At 40.0% G+C, this 23,647-nt stretch overlaps 1 protein-coding gene across 7 annotated transcripts in view; it reads left to right on the top strand.

The window, feature by feature from the left end:
- The window catches only part of LOC126395245 (transcription factor 4-like), a 314,524-nt gene that overhangs the window by 134,084 nt on the left and 156,793 nt on the right, over positions 1-23,647 (top strand). For all 7 annotated transcript variants that reach the window (XM_050052562.1, XM_050052563.1, XM_050052559.1 and 4 more), the window contains one exon: positions 8,567-8,625. In XM_050052562.1, the coding sequence (XP_049908519.1) occupies positions 8,567-8,625 (59 nt within the window). The remainder of the gene's footprint in view (positions 1-8,566; positions 8,626-23,647) is intronic.

The following is a 23,647-nucleotide window of genomic DNA, read 5'->3' as shown; positions in this document are numbered from 1 at the left end:
TTGTGGTTTGAGGTGCCTTCATGAAGGTAGTTTCCTAAGAACTTTCAATTGTTATCAGTTTCCTGGAATCACCATTAGGCTTTGAGAACCTTTAGAGGAAGGGTTTTCTTGGAATTCTCAGAGGATCTGGAGCACCTGCCTGAATGTCTGAGTTTTCTGAACCCTGTTATGCATTCCTGGAAGTATTGTCATATCAGAAAAACCTTTAAATGGGTTTGTCAAAAGATCAAATGAGGAACCACCAGATTATTTTATGACGAGTTTGCCCAAAGAACATACCACCGCCATGTTATTCAACAATCCATGAGAGTTGAGTTTTCAATTACAAATGTTTTGTGGTGGATGAAGAACCCTGCATTTTGAACGTTCTTGAAGGCACTTCAGTTGTTTCAAGACATAGTGAGAACTGTTTCCTGAGAACTGACAATTGTCAAAGATTTCTTGAGTTTTCATCAGAGTTTGAAAACTTTGTAAGTCAGGTTTTCTAAGAATAGTCTAGGGTGCACCTGAGACGAGCTTCAAGAAGTATCGACAGATTAAATCAGTGTTTTTTGGGGACCTGTTTGACAATGAGCCCTCTAAGGTTGATGAGGTTCTTTGAAGGTACTGTAGAGTTTGTTATTCTCTAGTCTCTTTATTGTTAGAGGGTAACACAGGCACAGTCAACCTCTTGACAAATGATGATCTTGAGTCTTGTAAGGATTGTTTGAGTCTTCTAGAAAACGTCCGGGTTAGGAAATAATTGCGAAAGCGTTTTTCAGCAACCCATCCAAGGACGAATGACCCCTTTATTTTCAGTGTTCTTTGAAGCATTTTTTGAAAATAGCTTTCTTGAAAATAGTTTTATAAGAACTTCCAAACATGAAGGTTCCTAAAAGCACTGTCATGGTCATCCTTTCAAGAAAGGGATTTTTATTCAGAGTTCTTGAAGGTACCCTCTATAATGCTTTAAAACCTTGAGCTAAGGTCCTAGAAGTACCGTCAGATCAAATGAAGCATTTTAAAAGGGGCTTTGTTGAAGAGTCTTTTGAGGTTGACAGGGTCCTTGAAGAGCTGACACATTTTGTAAACCTCTCTGGAAGTAAGATTCTGCACAAACCGACGAAACCAAAAAGGTTCACAGAAGCGCTTTTATTTTGGAGAGTAGGGAGGTTGACAGGGAAACAGAGTAGAGGCGAGAAGAGAGGAGGTTCTGCTGGGATCTGATCCAAAGTAGTCTGATAGCATCAGAGAACATTGTGTATGAAGCAGACCGAGGAATAAAAAATAACACTGCAGTAGTAATGTGGTTTGTCAGCTGGACTGCCAAATGTATTTTGTGATTGTACATTTATTTTAATTTTTCTGGATCTACTCTGCCGCTCCGTTTTTCATTGCAGCCATTTTCTTTATGTTTTTAGGGATTTTTTATTTCTATTTGAACGGGTAAAAATGTTGGGCAAAGATCACAATGCGGTGGGTTATCTGATCTAAATTAAAACAAAATTAAGCTAATCTAGTGAAAACCGCAAAGCACTATTATGTGGTCATAAGAAAAGAAAGAAGAAATTTTATACCTATTAAATGTCACAGCCCTCTTTTAAAGAAATAATCTACTTTTTAAAGAGAGATTTAATTATTTGTATTATTTTTTTTAATTTTATTCAGACATACTTTGTGTTGTAACACCTTTTTTTTAGTAAATAAACTCAATTTTTTTCTAATTAAACCACAGAGCTGCTTCCCCGTTGGTATCCGTGTGTGTGCATGTGTGTGTGCGGGTGTGTGCGTGTGTGTGAGTCCATTCACTGTGTACTGTGACAGGGTGTGTGATCTTGTGGCTGACCCTTCACATCCTGCGTTGCTCTGTCCCTGCCTGGCTTTTTTTTTTTCTTCTTCTTTCCTTTAATGCTGCTCTCTCTTTAACGGCCAAATTAAAATACCAGGGATTTTTGTTTGTGTGTGTAATACATGAGCTCGACTTGCGGAGATGGTGGAGGTGAAAAGGTCACCATGTTTGGACGAAAGTAAAGAACCAGAGTTGTGTGTTACGTCCTCAATTCAAAATATATTTTTCTTGTATTTGTAGCCTCTGTGTCGGGGTCATTGTTATCTTAATTGACACAGTTGAGCATTTAAAACACAAAACAAACAATGGTTTCTTTTTCATGTTTGTGACTTTAACAAGTAGAACAAGAATTGCTTTTTTTTTTTCCATGGCTGCACCGGCAACAGAATGTAATCAAATACAACAAATATAACTCTGGAAAACCAGTGTTTTTGGAAACACTGAAATATCAGAAGACACACATAAATCCATACATCATTTATTTTGTTTTGTCTTTTAATTCTACATATGTGACAGTATTTCAACTACAAAAGGTCATCCTTGGGTGAAGGTCAAACTGTGAGTGCACGTTGTCTGAATTGGGTAATTCATGACAAGTTATAAATGTGAGGACAAAGGATAAAATATCCACAAAGGGCAAAATATCAGTATTACTTCATCTTGTCTTTTTGATTTCTGTGGTGTGTATTTGGAGAGCCTTTTCTTTTGAAAGAGCATGCAGCAGCTGCTGTTGTAGCCGGTGCTCTGAATGTGATGGCTCTAATAAAGTTATTTTTGTCAGTACTGAAGTGAAGTGCTCTCTGTACATATCCAAACTACTCATCCCCAAAGACACAGCCCTCTACTCTTCTATTATTATGTCATGCAGTTATATGCTATTTTTTATTTTTGTCAGTCCGTTCAGGCAGCTGGATTTATTTTACCCTCCGGTTATTTACTGTATTAAAAAAAGACATTTAAAGTATTTTAAGAGGCAAATAAGTCATTTAGAGAATGAATGAATTAATTAATAGATGACAGGAAGTAGTTGCTCATGCTGCTGATTTTTTGTAGCCCTATTTTCCATTAACAGTAAAAAATGAAATAAACTGGTTTAGAGAACATTTAGTGAATTAATGGTAAATCATACCGTGTAAATTTGTGTTCTTTATTGTCCCCAAAACACACTAAATACCATGTTATTAATTATAAAAATTACTTGATGATAATTGAACATAGCATAGAGAAGAATGAATGAATGAATCAGTCTGCCTATGACGAAAAAAAAAAAAAAAGATCAGATGCACCAAATTATTGTTTAGGTTTTTTTTTTTTTTTTTTTTTCAGTACAGCCTCTATTGTTTTATGTATAAATCTCTTAAAAAACTTTTAAAATTACTTGATTTTTAATTTGAACTTGATTTAATTTAATTAGTGTTGCCAGATTTCTAAAATATCTATAATTTTAAAATCATTTTTAAAATATCAGGTGTTTTTAAAGGGTTGCATGTGTTTATAGAATCATTCTAATTGATAATTTGATATTTTTTCTAACATCTATATTTAAAATTTGGGGTACAAAATGTCCATCTTAACTCTACAGTGGTTAGAAGATTGTTGGATTTGTTGCGGGTTGTGGTATTTTGCAGAGGTGTCGGCAATGTTAAATCTAAATAGATCTGCGTGTGTGTGTGTGTGTGTGTGTGTGTGTGTGTGTGTGTGTGTGTGTGTGTGTGCGCGGTCCTGAATTAGTATTTTTGAATGCAAGTGATTCTGTGTATGGATATATTTCAGTACCATGCAAAAGTACATTTGCATGTGTGTGCCCGTGTGTGTGTGTATATATGCTGCTATATATACAGTATGTACGTATATTGTGCACATTTGCATGTGTCCGTGTGTGTGTGTGTGTGTGTGTGTGTGCATCTGTGTCAGTGATTTCCAGTACTGTGTGTGTGTGTGTGTGTGTGTGTGTGTGTGTGGGAGTCTTTGTATATGTGCCAAACCGGTCCAGCTGGCATCAGTCTTAGCTGAAGCCGAGGCCGCTGTATCGGTCACACACAAAAACACACACACACACACACACTGACACACACACACACACACATAGTCAACCACATTCCCATTCTGTACGCCTGTAATTATCAACCTCTTCTGCATCGACTACCATGTTGGCGTGTATTCAGCGCTGGTCTATACACGCCTGATTCAAACCCTTCACCACGTACACGCTTCATTTTCCTCCACACACGCTCGCTACAAAACCCCTCCATTTCATCTTGTACGGCTGCACCGACCGCAGAATGTAATTACACACTAACCGTGGTTTGATATTTAGACTGGCTGAAGATTTAAGGTTTTATCCAAAAAGAAGGTCTGTGTGGTAAAAATAGTCTCAAAGTGGCCCCGCAGCTCGGAGGAGAGGAAAGCCTGTTCAGAAGCTGGAGAGGAAATTAGCTTTGTTGTCTACGCGTTGCGGCGGTCGGTGCATTTTCTAAATTCATCAGACACCTTTTTCACAGCCAGACACGCTCGGTTTGTGTATTAAAATGATGGTCGGTTACCTGCCAAAGAGACTTCACCTTCCTGTCGTGTACTGATCAATCCTTGGACTGGATTTTAAGAGCTCTGATGTCTGATTTCAATCAAACACATGTTTAAACACGTCGGACCAAAGATGTTCTATAAAGACAGTTGGGTAGGTGAGGACACCTGCGCTCTTTCTTCTCATGTCCATAAAATGTGTCTCAGATGTAGGTTGAGGCTTGAGACACCTCCACATTATAAAGGGCAGAAGTCTAAAAAGAGAACAGCCTGATACAGAAGCAGAGTTCGCATATATGGCCTACGCACCATCAAAGAAAAACCTTGCTAACTGAAAACACTTGTGTCAAAAGAGACGCTTTAGTTCTTGTCCCATAAAATCAATACCAAGAAAGAACTAATAGAAAAAACTAGAAAAAGCTACTTTTTGACGAAGAAGAAAATTATGTGTACTTGTTGCCAGGCAAGGGTTTTAATAATGAAATGGTTGTTAGGGCATTGATAAGTGGAGGCTCATGCTTATTAAAAGTATGCGTGGTATGCACTGTTTGGAGGGTCTGAGCAGAGAGCTCCAAACTGGAACTCTACCCAAGTCACGTGATCAAAAAATGGACACTTCTCATATGGACGTGACTCTGGAAATAATGTGAAATTTGCCACAAATACTGTAGGTGCACAAACATGACCGAACAGCAAAACTGTACATCTCTGTACTCTATGGATGCTTACCAAAACAACAGTTGATACTCCAAAGAAAAATATTCTCTTGTGGCGACGAGGTCAAGGTAAATGTATTTAAGTCTTAAACACATGGCTAACGTTGTGAAATGGACGCAGAAGTACTTGGTTAGGTTTAAGCAACAAAACTACTTTGTGAGGTTTCGGAAAGGATTATGGTTTTGGTTACAAGAGGTGCGTTTGTTACATAACTTAAATTCATACTTACACTTACGTAAGTCAGTGTTGACTTTTTGTGTCACACGAAGTGTTTATTTGACCCATCCATCCACCCTGATCTCCTGTGGACTTTTTTATACTGCACCATCAGACAGCCTTCTTTGCTCCCTCCAAAATTACTGCAGCCTTTAGAGGTCACCGATTAACAGTAAACGTAAAATGGATCTAAATAAGCTGATCATACAACAACCTATCCAGCTGTGTTTGGGGAAGGGTGGCACGCTGATTATACTACACCTTTGTGGCAAATGTTGTGAATCAATGGGCAGGACTTTGAGTCTTGAAGTGTATTGGATTACCATAAAACATGCATTTGTGTTTATTTATTTTACTTTACTCAGTTTATAATTGCTAGTACCATGAAAGATTGTTTTATCTAAGCAGTACTGCTGCAGAGTAATATGACCATCAGAAAGATTTCGAGCATGACCAGATTTTCACCATAGGGTGTTTTGAGTAGTTGTTTGGTGGTTGTTGGAGGTGTTTAATACCTGGATGCTGGGTTACTACAGTGTTTGTACATGGTTGCCAGATCTTTGCTATTGGCTTCGGTGGCTGCCTGCTAGGCTATGCTACACAGTTGCTATGGCAATATTATGTGGTAACTCGGTGGTTTCTAGACTCATGTCTAGAATCACTTTTTATTTTTCTATGTACTGCACTAATTTTGCTGCTTGCCATTTTATTTTAGTGTCCAAATTCTCTTTGTGAAAGGTATACTACTTTCTGCTAACAATTCCAGAATGCAATGCATAACCCAATCACCAGAGTAAATTTTAGCATTGTAGAATTCTGCAAACCACAGATATGTAACATTTGTACGTTATAATGATTTGTACATGTTGCAGCATTACATTTTAACAGTGCTGTGGTTAGAATGTGGTTATGTTTAGGCACACAAACCACTTGATTTTGGGTAGAAAAAGATCATATATTAGCTTGAGATACCCTCCATATCTCGCGCGTAAACAAGCGATTTTGTTGTTTGTTCATCTCAAGCAGTGGACTTCAGTGGTCTGCAGCCTGGCAGCTGTCTTGCCCAGGTGCTTCACCTCCAACTGGCAAAGTCAACTCATATACATGTACTCAGAATCATGTAACAAGAAACGTACAAATGTAACCTATCCGTGGTTTGCAGAAATGTACAATTCCAATATGTTGTTCTTGCGTCTGGGCTGCAGTGCATCGCATGTGATAGATGGGAAAATTATAGTGTCAGTGATGATGCAAAATGATGATGTTTGATAAGTAAGTGAAAATTATGTGTTTCTTCAGTGATGTTTGTTGCCTCGCAAGTACATTAATGAGTCTCCATGGATCAACACATGAGACAGGGAGGAAAGTGGAAGTCTTCAGAAGGGTTGATGTCGTACACCAGCGCAGACATGACAGGGATGTCTTGAGGTGATAAGGGACGGTTTTGTAACATCAACAGAGATGAGTGATCTGAGACAGGTTAGATTGTTCCTTGGTTTCTAGATGTTCCTAAATCCCACCTAAAAACTGCATATCTTGTCTCATATTTAGTTTGTTTTGTCTGTACATGCAAAAAGACTAAATCTACACCTAAAAGAAATCGGAGGGTGAAAGTCTTGTTTCTGGTTTCAAAGTTGGATTTCGTAGCATAAAGAGTTTTCTATGCATTGCAGGCGTAGCAGATGTCTGTTTTGTTGTGCTGTGAGAGCAGTGAGCAGAAAACATAGGCCTACAGAACACACACACACACACACACACACACGCACTCTGTAAAGACTCTGATCATGGAAACTGGCTTTGGCTGTTATCCACTGAAAATCTTTTACTATGTTTCCTAAACAATGTACAAATGCATGATTATTTAAATGAATTAAAAAGAGATTGAAACATACTTTGATATAAATACATACATCTCTGTTGGCTAAACACATACATCAAAATCTATACTATTGCTTATTTGATAGTGTATCCGGTTGTTTTGGGAGCAGTTGTATCCATGTTGACTTAATGAATCAATTGATTAATTTGTAATTAAACAAGTTTGTTTTACCTCTTTATCAGAAAAATTATGTTTCTAATATTGCAAGGACTTGAGGCCTTTGCATGTTGAGTCAGTTTTTTTGGATTTGTTTTTTTAATCCATCATCCGAAAATAATTGGAATGCACAGAAACCTTGCACACAGAGTCCGATGTGTTTATTTGTCCTGTGCGTTGTAAGGATTTGCAACACGAAACAAAATTAAAAGACACAAAAATCTGTCACCACTGTCTCTTCACATGTCTTACATTCGGCACCAAAGCTTCATGAAAGGACGGAGCTGTCCTCTTGCTCTGTCTCCACACCATCTCTGTCTGTCTGTGTGCGGTCCACACCCTCCTCCTCGTCATCATCACCCACCTGAATATTACTATTTGGCCTGTCGACCGTGAGCTATCCGAGTTAGGAAATGATTCTGTGTGCCCTGTTCCTGTGTCAAATGTCTCTCTAAAGGCTTCTGACAGATGCGAAAACATACAAAATAAAACCTGTTCCGAAAACTTTAATGACGGACTAATGTCTCTGAGTTAGTGTGCAAACTAAATTGACACAAGGTGTGGTCGAATTTATTTTTAGAAGTGCAACGATTTCGGACAAAAGGAAAAAAAAAACAGACTCAGTGTGCAAAGACCTTTGTAGGCCAATTCACATAGAAATTAAATGAGTCAGTGAGTGAATGAATGACGAAATGAAACTCAATCAATATCAATAGTGGTTTAAACTTAGCCTTAGGTAGTGAGTGTGGCTAAGTAAAGAATGGATGAATGAATGAAATCAATAATTGGGCGCCCTGTCATTGCCTATTTTATTGTATGTAGTCCCTTCTTCTATCAGCAGTGGATGAATCTGGATTAATGTGTAGTAGTCAGTGTGGTTGATGGATGGATGGATGGATGGATGGATGGATGGATGGAATGGATGGATGGATGGATGGATGGATGGATGGATGGATGGATGGATGGATTTTTATGAAGCCACATTCTTTATATGTAGCTGGTAAACTGATTTAAATAATGGAAATTAATGACTAATTGTTTTCTATTATTTTGCGTGGTTTGCCACGCCCTCCCCATGAATGAGTATATTTAGGGTCTGTTAACCCTAACTGTTTGTAATTGTATTGGCTTCACAGATAAGGTAGTTAATAAGCGGATTAATTCTTTTTCACTCCAATGAATGTGTTTTCAGTACAGAGACGAGATCCTCTGCTAACTGCCCCCTCTCTTTTCTTTTTGTCCTGCAGGTAAAACAGAGAGGAGTTCGTACTCGTACACCAGAGAGTCCAACCCACACTGCCACCAGGTAAGTCTTCTTTGCCTTTTTGGTTTTAATGGTGGTTTTCATCCAAAAAGTTGCATTACAGCCACCTCCTGGATTTACCTGAAAGTCTCCATTTACTATATAAAGCAGTAGTTCCCGGTCCAGATTTCTTCTTAGTCATTAGTTCAAGGTCCACACAGTTTAATACATTCAGTGTTATACGTGTAATGGCCATGTTGTCAAGATAGTTTGCTGTTTTGGTCAAGTAGCTGTCTGTTATTCACTCACTCTACAGCAGGAAACAGCACTTCAAAATAAAAGCTCTGTGCTGGAAATTTACTGTACTTCGCTCAGCTTTAGTGCTTTGTGGTGAGGGGAGAAGGGGAGGAGGGATTCGAGCATCTGACTCTTCCTCCCTTGCACTGAACAATTGTGTAGAAGTGGCCTTCAGGAAACAGGTACAAATATCCAGGCACACAGCCTGCTGACATCCTGCAGAAGAAAAAATATCTTGGTTGTATTGATTTCTTGAACCAATATGATGGATTAAGGACCGACCTTAAGTGCACCACGGGCCCTGCTGCCTTTCTTAAAAATGTGTAGAGGAATTTAGCATGTAGCTAATTGCCTATGTAATTCTTTTTCTCTGGGTTAGCATGTAGCATATTAGCTTGACTACTTACAGTTTCCTCACTGAAAGCATAGAATGTCAGCAGAGTAGAGAGAAGCATTGCTGTTGGTAGAGCCCCAGTGGTTATTGAAGATTATTGATGATTCTGGAAGCTATTATGGATGACACTCGTAACCTTAAAGACACAGTGAAGGGATTTTGTGCGTTGTCTGCAGTGATGCGGGCACTGCGCAGCCGAACTGTCATGGTGAGGAGGGAGCTGAACCAGAGGGCGAAGCTTTCAAGTTACTGGTCCATCTATGTCCCAACCCTCACCTATGGTCATGAGCTCTGGGTAGTGACCGAAAGAATGGGATGGCGGATATTGTAGTAAACTGTTGCTTACTTTAAAATTCAGCAGGCACATAGCAACTTTATCATCCCATTGATGCCCTGTATGTGTCCACCTGATAGATATAAGTTTAATATTCCAGCAACACCAGAAAATATCTGTCTGGGTCTAAAGATGAGTTTGCAGCCTGAAAAACCAAAACACGAGAGGCTAAAAGTTGGTGACAATTCTTTGAATCCTACGTCACAACATATGTCATCCATATCATTTGTCATTTTAAATTTTGTTAATATAAAAGATTTGATTGATGCAGCTTTCAGGTAGCAACTTTTCTGGTGCCTTTAAATCATGCAGGTGATTCGGTTGTTTTATTATCCAGCTTCTTATGTGTCAATCATTCTTCCGACTAAAAAAACAACAGCTGTTACATGTTGTTTTTTATATTTCTATGTTTTCCAGAGAGATGCCTAACTTCACCACAAATTCCCAACTTCATAAAACAAATAATTATTAATTTCAACTTCCAAGTATTATTCTTTTCAAAGGATTATTTATTGTTGGTGGGGATGCCAGGTGTTGTGAGGACTCTGGTAATAGCTGGGTTTTGGATTTGCACTGTAATCTTCCAGCTCACTTCTCATGGACCATATGCATCCATGAGAAGATACACGTTGATAATTAAGAAAATATACAGATGTTGGTGTTGGATTCTGCCAGTGGAATATTAAACAGAGAGGCTTGATGTGCTCGCTGTAATTTGATGACCTCCTTCTGCTTTTGGAAATAAAAAAAAAAATCACATACGAGCGCAGGCTGTTGGACAAGTTGACTGAGTCTGATGTTATGGATTTATTTTTCTTTTGGTGCTGAACATCTATTAATTAAAGCTTATCAAAGGAGCACATTTCCGTGCTTATGGAAATCAAAGTTGTGCTAAAGGATGTTACTGATTATGATGAATATAGGAAGGATGTTACATTTCCTTTTGCATTATAAGATGTTTAGGTCTCAGATCAGGGGAATTGGATTGCAGTGATTTATTTCACTGCTCATATGTTTGGGTAAATAACTCAACTGTAATATAAAAAATAGAACTAACACTCAGTCGAAAATACTGATTCATTCTGAGGCACGTTAACCCAGTATTGCACTGGTGCTATAGTTTTGACCCGATGATTTTTGGTGTGTAAAGTTGTACTCCATCAGAATACTTGTCATAGTGTTGGAGCAATTCAAACATAGTGAGACATTAAAATGGCCTAATAGAGATCTGGTCTGTTGATTCATTACAGCATGATATTTATTAAGCCCCGTTTCCAACAAACACTTTCGGCATGGTACCTTTGGGACCACCAGTAACCCTTCAGACATGGTACCTAGACCCAGCGTTTCCACCGCAAACAGTACTCTTAAATGTGGGTGGTGCATTTGTCACTCACTGGTCCGTCCAGCACTCACTGTATTTCGCCGACATTTTCAGAACAAAATAAAACAGGCTGCAGTGAGAGTCTCTCTCCATGAGATTTTAAAAAATAGTAGGTTTGTGCATTTAGTCCTTCTCAGGCAAGCTCAAGGGTTTAGTGTTGCCGTAGCCCACAGGAACTACACTCTGTGATGCTTTCTTTTTTTGTCAAAGTGAGGATTAGAATATATGCAGTTCACATAATCCAGTCAAAATTAGTATATGGAAATACTTGAATATCCACTCATTACTAAAAGTGTATGTCAAATAAAAACTAAAGTAATGGTCAAAGTTGCCAACGTGAAATTTAAGGTGTGTTGATTGATTCACATCATCAACTCATACATAGAGTAACAGTACAAGATAACGTTCCACCTTAAGAGTCTGCGAGAGGCAGCAAAACATCCTTTCATTTTATAGTTATAGTCTAATAAAACTCTCCACGGTATGAACAGTGGTTACATGAGCCTCAAAACCAGCCACAGCTCAGCCCTGAGCAGAGTGACCGTCCTCTGTTCACCAATCAACAGACTGCAGTGTTCACAGCTCCACCTTTTAGTACCAGATCTGTGTGCTAGGTACCCCAACAGAGGGGGGACCAAAAATGGGGACGGTACAGAACGGTTCCATTGGTACCATCCACAACTTTTCACAATGAAAATGAAAGTCTGTCAGACTTTTTGTCATATTGGATGACATGGTCATTGATGAGCACAGACATTTTCTCAGCACACAACTGTAAGCATGGTGAAGTGAAAGAGGAGTGATCTTCATTTCAGTGAACCTGTAACCATTTGACGATTACCTTGGAGTGAGGAGCACTATACCAAATTCATCATAGCCTCCCATCGTCTTTCTACTGACAGAGGATAACATCACCCCTGGGTGCTGAGTGTCTTTTAATGCTAGAAACTAACTTTAAGTTTGTTGACAATATTTCAAACTGGATCCGCTAGATTTTACGCTCAAATACAATCAAGCATTTTTTCCTTCCTTGTTTTAACAAGGCGCATTGTGTTTTGGAGATGAACACTAGTGGTTGCCAACAGGGGCGATCAAACCAAACAAAATGATTGACAGTGGTCCAAATGTGGTTGCCCAGGGCAACTGGGCAGCCGTTACTGTCAAGCCTTGTGAATGAAGAGAAGACAGAAAGTGTGGAGTGATGGGAAGTAAAGGAAAGCAAAAATCCCAGTGTGGCATTTGAAGGACTCATAGCACATTTCAGACGTTAGGGGTAAAAAAGACCTTCCTGCCTTTTGGTTTTCATCTTCCATCCTTTCTGTTACGAGGACAGGATTTGGCCCTGACAACCTGGTGAACAAAGACACACACACAAAGACGGAGAGAGAGCATGCCTGTCATGTCTAAATTTGTTTAGTAACTTGTTCAGTCCAGTTTTTTTTTCATATATTCAACCTTTCATTCATTTGGTAAGGCATTCACTTGTACTTCATTTCTTGTAGCAGTTTTCCATACATTCATTTGTTATAATGTGTGGATTCATTAATGCGTTCATACATCTGTTCACTCAAACACTGCAGAGTTTGTTTATTTGTTGAGTTGCTATTTTCAGTTGCTTTAAATCAATCTGAATAATCTATATGGTGGTTTGTTAAATTATTTATTTACATACATGTATGTTCAGTCATCCATCCAGTGATCCATCTGATCAGTCACTCACTCAGTCGTTCATCCATTCATTCTAAAAAAAAATTAAATTCCATTTGTTGTGATCATTCATTTGTCTTTCGGATGACTCACTGACAAACCCATCCATCTTTCTGATTATCCATCCATTCTCACTCTCCCACTCATTCTCCCAATCACTCACTCGCTCGCTCGCTCACTCACTCACATACTCACTCTCCCAAACTCTCCCACTCACTCTCCACCCACTCTCCCATTCACTCACTCACTCACTCACTCATTCATTTGTTGATTTATTGACTTGTGTTCTTTTAAGGGGCTTGGTCATCTATTGTGTTCAGCCTCTTTTAAAGTCTGATCACAAAGTCATTCATTCATACATTTATTCTCTTCTTAGTTGATTCATTCATTCATCCATTCACCTATGCCATCATTCATTCATCCATGTTAGGTGGTATGTTTATTTACTCACTTGCAAAGTTCAGCCGACTGTCTATCCATCCCTCCAACTGAACATTCATTTATGCACTCATTCATTCATTCATCCCATTATCCATTCATTCATTCATTAATCTAATCACTCACTCACTCACTCGCTCGCTCGCTCGCTCGCTCACTCAGGCATAATGATAATGTATATGCATTACTAAGTCATTCATTCGCCATTCATTTATTTGTTCCTGTTAGAAAGTATGTTCATTTATTCATTTATGATGTTCAGCCTACTCTTCATCATCCCTCCACATTAATTTATTCACACATTCATTCCTTCATTCACTTAAATTTGTTCTTTCATCAGTCCATTTGTCTCCATCATACCTTTGTCTTCGGATGACTCACTGACAAACCCACCCATCCATCTAGTCACTCATTTATTCACTATTCAACCATTTGCCGTATTCATTTGTTCATCTAGCAGTTTGTGTGTTGACGTGATCACTCTCGCATCCGTCGGTCCATCCATCCATTTATCACCAACTTGCTGATCTTTTATTTATAACCACCTCTCATATCCAGCTGTGGCCTTTGTGAGGCTACAGCAAACCGTAGAGGACAAAAATATGAAATAAATCAAACATTACTGGCTCACTGGCCACTTTCCTACTGGGCTGCTGTCAAATTATCCTGTTACACAGTCTGAATGGCTCCTGATGGAAATTGTTTGGAAATGGCAGATAAATTTACATGCTGGGCCGAAGTCCAAAATCCTCTGGCTTCATCCTCGGCTGTTAGTGAAAGAAAAAAAAAAAAACCACTTAGAGGGGAGGATGAGCTCACACGCTAACAGCGGGAAGATTTCCAATGACCCCAGTTTATTCCACAACTCTCTCTGACCAAATCAAATAGATTTGTACCATTGGAGTTTTGAGGTAATTTAGGTTTTGGTTCCACGTTTTGGCTCCAGTTTTTTTGTTTCTAAATGTTTAAGTTTTGAATAAACACGCTGTAATGTTGTTATTGTGCTCAATCACAACCACAAATCTGCAAATTTCCTCCAGCTGAGCTCCAAACATTTAGCTGGATAATCTGGATTGAACTTTCATTTCATTGTCACTTCATTATTCGATCTGACATTATGTTGATGTTATCCGGTTTCTGTTTGGGAGGGTGGAGGCTGGGGTGCTCCGACCAATCAGGGCTGACTGACGAATCCTGTCTGGTGACATCATTTTCAGTCAAAGTGGTTGCTGGAAGCAGTTTATGTTTGTCACAAAATTACTAAGTAGCCTCTGAATTTCTCAGGACAGAGCAATAACAGGAAGCAAACATGAAACATCAGACTCAAACCCACAAATGTAAAGGGACAGTTCACCCCAAAATCAGAAATACATGTTTTTCCTCTTACCTGTAGTGCTATCTATCAACTTAGGTATTTTGGTGCTTCCTTTTGTGCAGTGTGCAGAGTGATATTTTGTCTTGTTTACATATTGACGTCATACTGTTACCCACGGCAACAACAAGCAAAATTATTACCGCCTCTGCGGTGGTTCCAAAAAGAGGAGCAGCTTCGGGAGTGTGGAATAAACTGTGGCGCCCTGATTGAACAAATGAATGAATGAACAGCCCCAAACTTTTCAGACTCTAAGTGACTTTCCGCTCAGAGGGAACTCATTCAGCGGCTCCTCTGGCAGCAGCACGGCGTCTCTCCTTCTCCTCTCTCGCCATACGCACACGGGAGTCGGTGTCGTCAAGTGATTTTTGTCATAAACCTTTGGTAATGTAATATATATAGATCCCAGGGTACATTTTTTGTATTTAGGATGTGTGTAAATGTGTAATTTGTAGTAGATTTTATTTTGTTGAACTATTAATATTGTATACAGAATCTGAATCTCACTCTGAGATACTGTTGTTGTTTACAAACTAAAGAAATGAGAGATCATTTTTGTTCAGTTTGTACTGAATATTTGAAGGCCAACTGTAAAACTGTATCACTTATTTTGTTGCAATTCTTTATTCTTAGATTATGTATATATAATTATTATTTATTTATTTATTTTTTACTAATTTGTCATATCATCAAGAATATCGTTATCCAGAAATACCCTGAAATATCGTGGCCGTAACGCCCACCCCTTGTTCCTATATGAAACTGCTCACGACAAGGTCTGTAGTCGAGGTCTCTGATTCATCAGTTTTGCCGTTTACCGGTTTGGCCAATCAATCAGCTCTGATAGGACATTTTCCAAACCATTGTTTTTGGCCTTTCCTCATCCAGTATTGGTCAACCTCTAGTCTGTGGAATTTCTTGAGTTTTTCAAATGTATTTTTTTGTCGCGTTGAGCACCACAAGCCAAGCACCATCTAGTTCTGTCGCATGTAAGAGAAGGCAATCATCCCTCCGGCCGATATCTCCAACACTCAGCAACTCTCACAAAAACAGTCTAGACTGATAGATAGCTCTACAGGTAAGAGGCTAAATATGTATTTTTGATTCGGGGGTGAACTGTCCCTTTAAGAGGGATTGATGCCTTAGTTTGAATGCAGCAGAATTTTGTTCGTTTTCTTATTTTATTTTATTTTACTTTTTATTTTTTTAGGTTTTTTTTTTCTTTTTCATGTCACCTCATCCAAAACGCATTATTCATCATTCAGCATCCATTCATTCGTTGTTGAAATGAATGACTCTAACAGAGTTTGCTCAGTCACATTGGGGTTTTGATGTCAGATCGTGAAAAAAATTCTCTTATTGAATTCCAGTTTTCTGGTTTTAATCCAATTTGGTGCAGATTTCATGTGGTTCCTTTGGGATTTCTGTCAGGTGCAAGTTTAGGGGTCGACTTGTTTTTGATTATTTCAATAGGAGGAATTTCAATGGGACAGTTGCAAAGATTGTAGTATCCTTAGCTTTGATATAACCAACATTTAGATACAACTTTTAGATGTTTTGGTTTCATTAGAGACACTCTGTATTATAAATAATGTGTCGTTGGTTTTTTTGTATTTTGGTGATTGAGATTTTTCCAATACAATGGATTAACTGTCCCATGCTACTTATGATGCATATGCTATGATGAACTGGTAATGGTTTCCATCGGTGCACAGGTGCATGTTTCAGACTTGACACTCTGTGTGGTGTGCTCATGTGTCTGTGCACCTATCTTGAGTGTTAAAAATGGATGGATGGACAGTCCAGTAGTTGTGGTAGTAGTGGTCTGAGGATGTTTCCATCCAGCCCAACAGTATACCGTAGTGATTATTGTCTGCACAACAGAGCCTTTTTACTTCAGTGTTTGGTACGAACGGACTGCATGTATCCAGTGTAAACTGGAAAGCTCACTGGGTCTGGTTGGTGATTCTCTCCTAGCTGTAAATGGGTGGTGGGGGCTGGGAAACGTGGCCTCCTGCCAAGGTATGAGCCCAACCCCCCAACAGCTAGCTCTGCTCCCCTAAAAACACCCAAACACCCTCCAAAAACCATTATCTGCTGGCTGGAGGTGGCATGAATACACTCAGAACATCAGGGATGGAAAAGTACTGAGTCTGTTGTTTGATTACACATGACATCATTCATTCATCTCAAGATATCATTACATATGCTGTAATATAAGTTGCATGTAAAACTACATCTATACAAATATTATACATATCTTAATGTAGATCTTGTGTGCACCAGAGGTTCAGGAAATGATTCTTTAATTTATTATTTTCATGCATCATATACGAGCAGGATTATATTTTATGCCATTTGCCTAAAACAGCAGTTTTATATTTTCTGGCCACTTTAAGGTCTTCTCGTTTATGTTGGCTTAAAAGTGAAGTTTCAAAGATTCATTCATGACCTTGGAAACAGCAATTGACAAAACAGCATCCCCTAAAGATCTATTTAGCTGCTGATGTGTGTTTGATTACATCACATGATCTTTATCAGCAGGTGGAGTTCAGCTGTCATGATTCTCACCTGTCTTTTCCTGGCACTTCATTAAGAGTCGCTCACTGATCCTCTGCGTGCAGTGACACAGTGCACGGAGTTTCACACTGTAATTAACTTGACAGTTACTTTAAAGCTCAGTTATCACATGTCATGAGCATTTTTACACCTGTCAGGGTGATGCAGTAGTTGGCTATTTTGCCAGGGTGAGACTGTTTTCATTGGAAAAACAATTGGAACTGGTGGTTTGATTAGATGTCTAAAACAACCTATGTTTCCATGTCCCTGACAAAGGCCTCTTGTGGTTGTGTGAATAATACCTGCTGGTCCTGAGGAGGATTTAAATGAGATTTATACTTGTGTGTTAGCTCTATGCAGAGCTTAGCTGTTGCTTGTTGCTGTTGGTAGCATTTATACTTGTGCGGTGGTGTGTCTGTGTCACTCTGCAGTTACACCTCCAAAACACTAGTCGGCAGCAGGGTCTCTGTGAAGTGCTGTAAAGTTTAATTGATTTAAAACACATGTTAAACATGGCTTAATAGAGACAATTTCAAACACAAGTACACAAATCAGCTTCACTATAATTCGCAGCATTCACAGACAAACACTTGTCTTTATCTGGACACATTTTCTCCACAAATACAACATGCTAATGTTTTTAGCACAAGCTTATGGCATTTTACATTGTATAAATTAGCCTAGTGGCTAGCAGACTTTTCCTCTTCTCACATGAAGCCAGGAACAACAGCAACATTTAACAAAGGTAACATCACAAAATTTGGCTCCATTATAACTCACAAGGTTCACCGACAAAACACCTGCTCATACTTAACACATTTTCCAAATAACTTTAACATGCTAACGTTATTAGCGCAAGTCTACGGTATTTTACATTGTATAAATTAGCCTAGCGACAAGCAAAGATTTCCTCTGCTCATATGAAGCCAGGATAAATCACACACAAGACTTAAAATGCTATCACACACAAGACTTAAAATGCTATTTTGTGGAGGCTTTATTGTCTTCACAATTTATTGTTTCTTAATTAAGTAAATAAAAGCTTAATTTCCACTGAGGGTCACGCACATCAAGCTGCAGCGTAGGGTACAGCGTAGGCTTTTGATGAGATGTGTTGTTAACAGTGGCGGCTGCTGGTCTTTCAAGGAGGGGAAGCTCATTTTCGGCCTACATCATAAAATGTGTCTGTTTATTTATTCGTAAATTCTACCCTCTGGGGCTGCTGCGCGAGGCTAGTGTGACCGCCTGTGAGTGCTTTGGGACGGTGGAGGGGCTCACAGCAGCACCCGCTGCTCGTTGGGGACAGTAACTGCAGAGCGACAGAAGTCAGAGTCTCCAAACACGAGTACGGTCTCCATTAATACCAGAACAAAATGCTAGATTTGTCACTAGTCGTTTTTAACAAAGAAAAAGTCACTAAGAGGATTGGAAAAGTCTCCAGATCAACTTGGAACAACGGAATGAAACTTGAAAAATGCTCCGGTGGTGGTTTATATTTCAAGATCGCTGATTCGCTCATTTCGCTGTCAATCAAAAAGGGATTCAGCCTCAGACAGATCATCCAATCATCATGCAGAAGCCCAGCGTCCAGGCCAGCCGAGGCCAGCCCACTGCCCCATAGACCCCCAGAGACGCTGAGCGTCCGATGGGCGGGACAAAACCGAGCATTTATCCAATGACTGTCTAGTTTCGCTGCAGTGGAACAACCCACTCTATGCTTCCCCATTGAAGTCTTTGGACGCTGAGCTTCCACTGTTTAATGCACTGTGACGCTACGGGAATGAATGAGAAGAAAGTCGCGTCAGTGACCTGTGATAAGTAGCTGATTCTGAACAAAAGTTGAACGCGTTCTAGCGCATATTTAGTCAATGAAATGTAAACACAACAGTACATATTTGACCACTTATTTTTTGACATTTTAGGGGAAGCTGAGCTTCCCTTGCAGTCTTAGAGCAATCGCCACTGGTTGTTAATATTCATGATTACCACGAATCCTTCTCACTAGTACCACCTGCAGGACAAAATTTTCACTTCTTTCACTAGAACTATTAACATTTAATGGACAGATTGAAATGCATTGATCCTTTCCCCTGAGGCTGAACCATTTGGACTTTAATGACTCCATGGCCTTTCCTTCAGCGCCACCCTCAGGGCAAACCTGACATTTTCAGCTCCACTCCTGCTTATCATCAGCATGTTGTTTGCTGTTCCCTCGTTTCTAAGGGTGTCTGTGGCTTCACTGCTGCTGAGAGTATCACCTGAACTCCAGTAACCACAGCGAAAACACCCCCGTGCGTAGTGTAACACACAGCGAGTACACACACACAGACACACTCACACTGTGTGGCTTCTCTATGGCTGCTATCTTAAGCTATCTAAAGGGATGTTCTGTCTACATAAGCAGAAGAACCCACACCACCTGGATGAAGGGAAGGGAGAAGATGATCCCCCTTTCCCCATTACTATCTCTGTTTCTCTCTCTTACACACACACACACACACACACACACACACACACACACACACACACATTCCCACTATCTTTTACTGTCTCTCATCCCCTCTCTGACTCTTTATATCTCCTTATCTTGCTGTACTTCATCATTTCCCTCCCTCTTTCAGTTCCTCTCTTCTCTCTCACTCTGTCGTTCATTCAAGTCAAATCCACTGTGTTGGCTGCACACACACACACACACACACACACACACACACACACACACACACACAGCCACACCAAAGCATGCCTGTCATCCAGTTATCGCCTCACAGATCAGTAGGTTAGTCGTGGGCCGGCAGCTACAGCTGAGGCAGCAGCAGTCTGGATGTGAGGTTCTGGTGGAATGCAACATGAGAAAAAAGCCTTTAACCCTTCACACACACACACACACACACATTCTCTCTCTCACACACACACAAACACACTCTCACACACAATCACACATCAGTCAGTAAAAAGTGCTGAAGGCTCCGTTTTGAAGCTCTGGGAGGTTTCAGAGGAGCTCAGAGACTGCATTTACCTATTAAAGTAGGCACACACACACACACACACACACACACACACACACACACTTATGTTAAGTCATATGTATGTAGAGATGTAGGCCTACACTATTTGCTCTCCCTCAAACACACACACACACACACACACACACACACACACACACCATGCATGTGATTTAACAATATAGACATTCCAAAATGTGAATCATACATAAATCGCTGTGTACATGACTACAGTTGAACCTATTACCACAGTAGCAGGTGTGTCATCCTCAGCTTCCTGTTAACTCCTCATCAGTCCTCAATGAGCTGACCCTCAAACACTCTGAGGGCTCTCCAAACACACTGACCTCTGACCCCCACACCTCTGTGATGGGTCAAGAGGCTGCACAGAGAGTGAGTCCTCTGGTTATTACTGAACATGTCTTAGCTTTACAGTCTCTCTAACTCTGCCTTTCTTTCTTTTTGTCTCCTTTCCCCATGTACTCTATATCCTCGTAAGTTTTAATACACCTGAGTGGGTATATGGGAGTTTGTATCACGGACAAGAGGATTGATAATCACCATATTATCTATTTACTGACAGGTTTTTTACACTGTAGCTTCTCCAGTTCAGTAGGAAAACTCTCTCCCTCTGCAGCTTCCCCAAGTTCTTTCTGCAGCTCCTATAGGCTGCAAAATTATCCCATCCAATATCTCAGAGACTGTCAAGTGACCACCTCTCATAATAGTCATGGACTGCTTTGCTGTAGCACATGAAGGGCCAATGGTGGCCCTCGGGAACATTTTGTGCAGTCGCCAGAATATGATATGAAATGCATTCAATATATTTTTAATAATCTGCAGTCCACTTCAGTACTTTAGATTAATATGTTACATCAAATACGCTGCTTGGCTATGGCATCGAATTACACCCACCTAACAAGCGTCTATTAGGGTAGGAATGTCAACTTGTAGAAAGCTACTGGTTGTTTGGCAACTATAGTGGCACCCTGTGGGCATTGTTGGAATTACATTCAGCCATTAATACTAGTGCTGTTAGCTTAAGTTAGCAATTTGGTGGACAACTTGGCAGTTTGATGTAGAGGTGAGGTGGAAAAGCTATCAAGGAAAAATGCTGTAGGCTATAGCTGAGGAGAACAGGAGGTTTTTAGTTGGACCTCGGGGGGCAGATAAAGTGATCTGCATTATCTGCATACAGGTGAATCCATCACAAGTCTTGCAACAAGTTCATGAATGTAGAGGACAAGGTTGGACAGTTTCAACAAGACTTGTCTGCCCAACAGTCAGTCTTCTCATATCTTGTAAAAAATAGTAAAGGTGTACCGCAGGCAAGCTGTGTGGTAGCTCACAGAATTGCTAAGCATGGTTAGTAGTTCAGTGATGGAGAGTTTGTACAGGACTGCTTGGTGAATTGGCCAATATCATATATCCTGATCCCTTAATATTGTGTTTTTAGCATCTAGGTTCATGCTCAATAATTTGCTCCTAACATCTGTCACAGTGCAGCTCTTCTCTGAAGTTACTGACAGCTGTTCTATCAGTATTTTTTAATTGTTTCTGGCCTCTAATACTGTTACTGACACAGCTAAATCTGTCACGGTATGTGTTCGTCTGCTGATTTCCAAAACAGGACTTGAGTGTGAAATTCTTCTTTTTACTATTTGGTGATATTTTTTTCCTTAACCAGACATAAACCTGGAGGGGATCATGCGTTTGGTCGTGTGTGAGGGTTTGTCTGCAGCTAATCTCACAAACTACTGGACCAGTCAGCCTCATACTTTGTGTGCACATGTATGACTGTATGCTCAAGGACCTCAAGTTGTTGCAGTGATTCACAGTTGTTGGAATTTATTTATTGACTGTCATTGACCGCCAACTCCTCGCTCCTCTTATTGGCCAGTTGGGGGGACAGGTTTTCCAGAAATTGACTTGGCAAAAAAACAACAAGCCTTTGTGTGTTGTAGGCCGCATGTTGGTCTTTGTCATGGATTAAAACATGAACATTCATAAAAAAGTTTGGTCTTAGTTTGAACCTGAGCATCTGCAGATTAATTTCATGCCTGATATGTTATTATTCACTAAACTAAGGTATGAGATTTATAAATCCTCATTTTCCGTTATCCGTGCCCCCACCTTGATTGTAATGGAGGTACAATTCCACAGCGTGCAGCTCTCTGGTTTTAGTTCGTCTGCCACAACGGGAGCACACGCCTGCCCAATTTTGTAGACTTGCTGAACTTGTTGATTTGGTCATTTTACCTTGATATTTGTGCTTCAGATATAAATAAGTGATACGTAGTTAAGTTGTTCCTTTTTTGTCTGTTTTTATTGTGTTTACTGTTCTTATTTCCTACTTTGTTGTGCTGTCGCCTACAGACAATAATAGTACTGTTAAAGGTCTAGTTATGAATGACATGGATCAAAGATTTGTGGCCGTGTTTAAGTTATTCAGTCATCCTCATAATTGTATCGTTTTCTTCTGAAACATGTTGCAGCAGTTGGCTGGAAATACAAGAACTGTCCACAATCAGCCTGGGGAACCAAAAGCAGAGATCTGCAACTATACTTTGTGCACTTTTCCAGTTGTGAATGAAACTTGCCCACAAACAGAGCAGAACAGGCACCCTTATATGGCTATTTTGAGTCCATTATGCTAATGATGAAGTCTCACAAATGCACACCTCCTCATGAACAGGTGGTGTTCATCAGGGTGAAACGTGCGATCCACGACAAGTTTGTGCAGTTAAGAGAGTTTGGTGAATGTGATAGGGAACACTTGTATGAACAAACCTCACAGAAAAGAGGGTTTAGGAGAAACATTTTCTTGCATCAGGCAAAAAATGGCTGACTCCTTTAAGATAATAGCTGACAGTAAGTTTGTAACTTAAATCATATAGAGCTGAATTTCTCTCTTTTCTGTCTCCCTCTCAAGATGATTTCTACACATCTGTGGAATGTGTCTGTATGGAAGCCAGGCATTACTCTGTGTGTGTGCGTGTGTGTGTGTGTGTGTGTGTGTGTGTGTGTGTGTGTGTGTGTGAGCGACAGTCCTCATTCCCTCTGGAAGGCCGATGGTTCCTGTGCGTGGGCTTTACAGTGGAATCTGGTTACCGAGGGCGTGTGTGTGTTCATCAACACTTCATTCTGTCTGTCCACTGCGCCTGTCCCCATTGGCTGTTTTTTGACCAATGGTGTGGCTGCAGGAAGTACAAGCCCCCGACAGCTGGTCTGAAGTCCAGGAAGAAAAGAAAAAAAAAACAAGGGCAAGTCAAAGACTGTTTACATGGAGGGAAATATTAATGAAGCAGGTTGGATCATAGTTTGTCCTGATTGGACAAATATCTATCTATCTATCTATCTATCTATCTATCTATCTATCTATCATAAAAACAACTCATCCATCCATCCATCCATCCTGTGCATCTCTGTGTGTGGTGAGATGTTCCACTCACAGCTGCTCTCCAGCTCTGAACACACACACACGCACACCCACATACACGCACACACACACTCATCCAGCTGCTCGTAGCTCTCAGGAGACTCTCAGCCATCGTTTAGTCTCATTTGCCGGCCGCACAGATCGACACTATTTTATTTG

The sequence above is a fragment of the Epinephelus moara genome, chromosome 9 (assembly GCF_006386435.1).
Source record: "Epinephelus moara isolate mb chromosome 9, YSFRI_EMoa_1.0, whole genome shotgun sequence".
Classification (NCBI taxonomy): Eukaryota; Metazoa; Chordata; class Actinopteri; order Perciformes; family Serranidae; genus Epinephelus; species Epinephelus moara.
The sequence above is the reverse complement of the archived record's forward strand: the minus strand, read 5'-3'. Positions and strand labels throughout refer to the sequence as shown.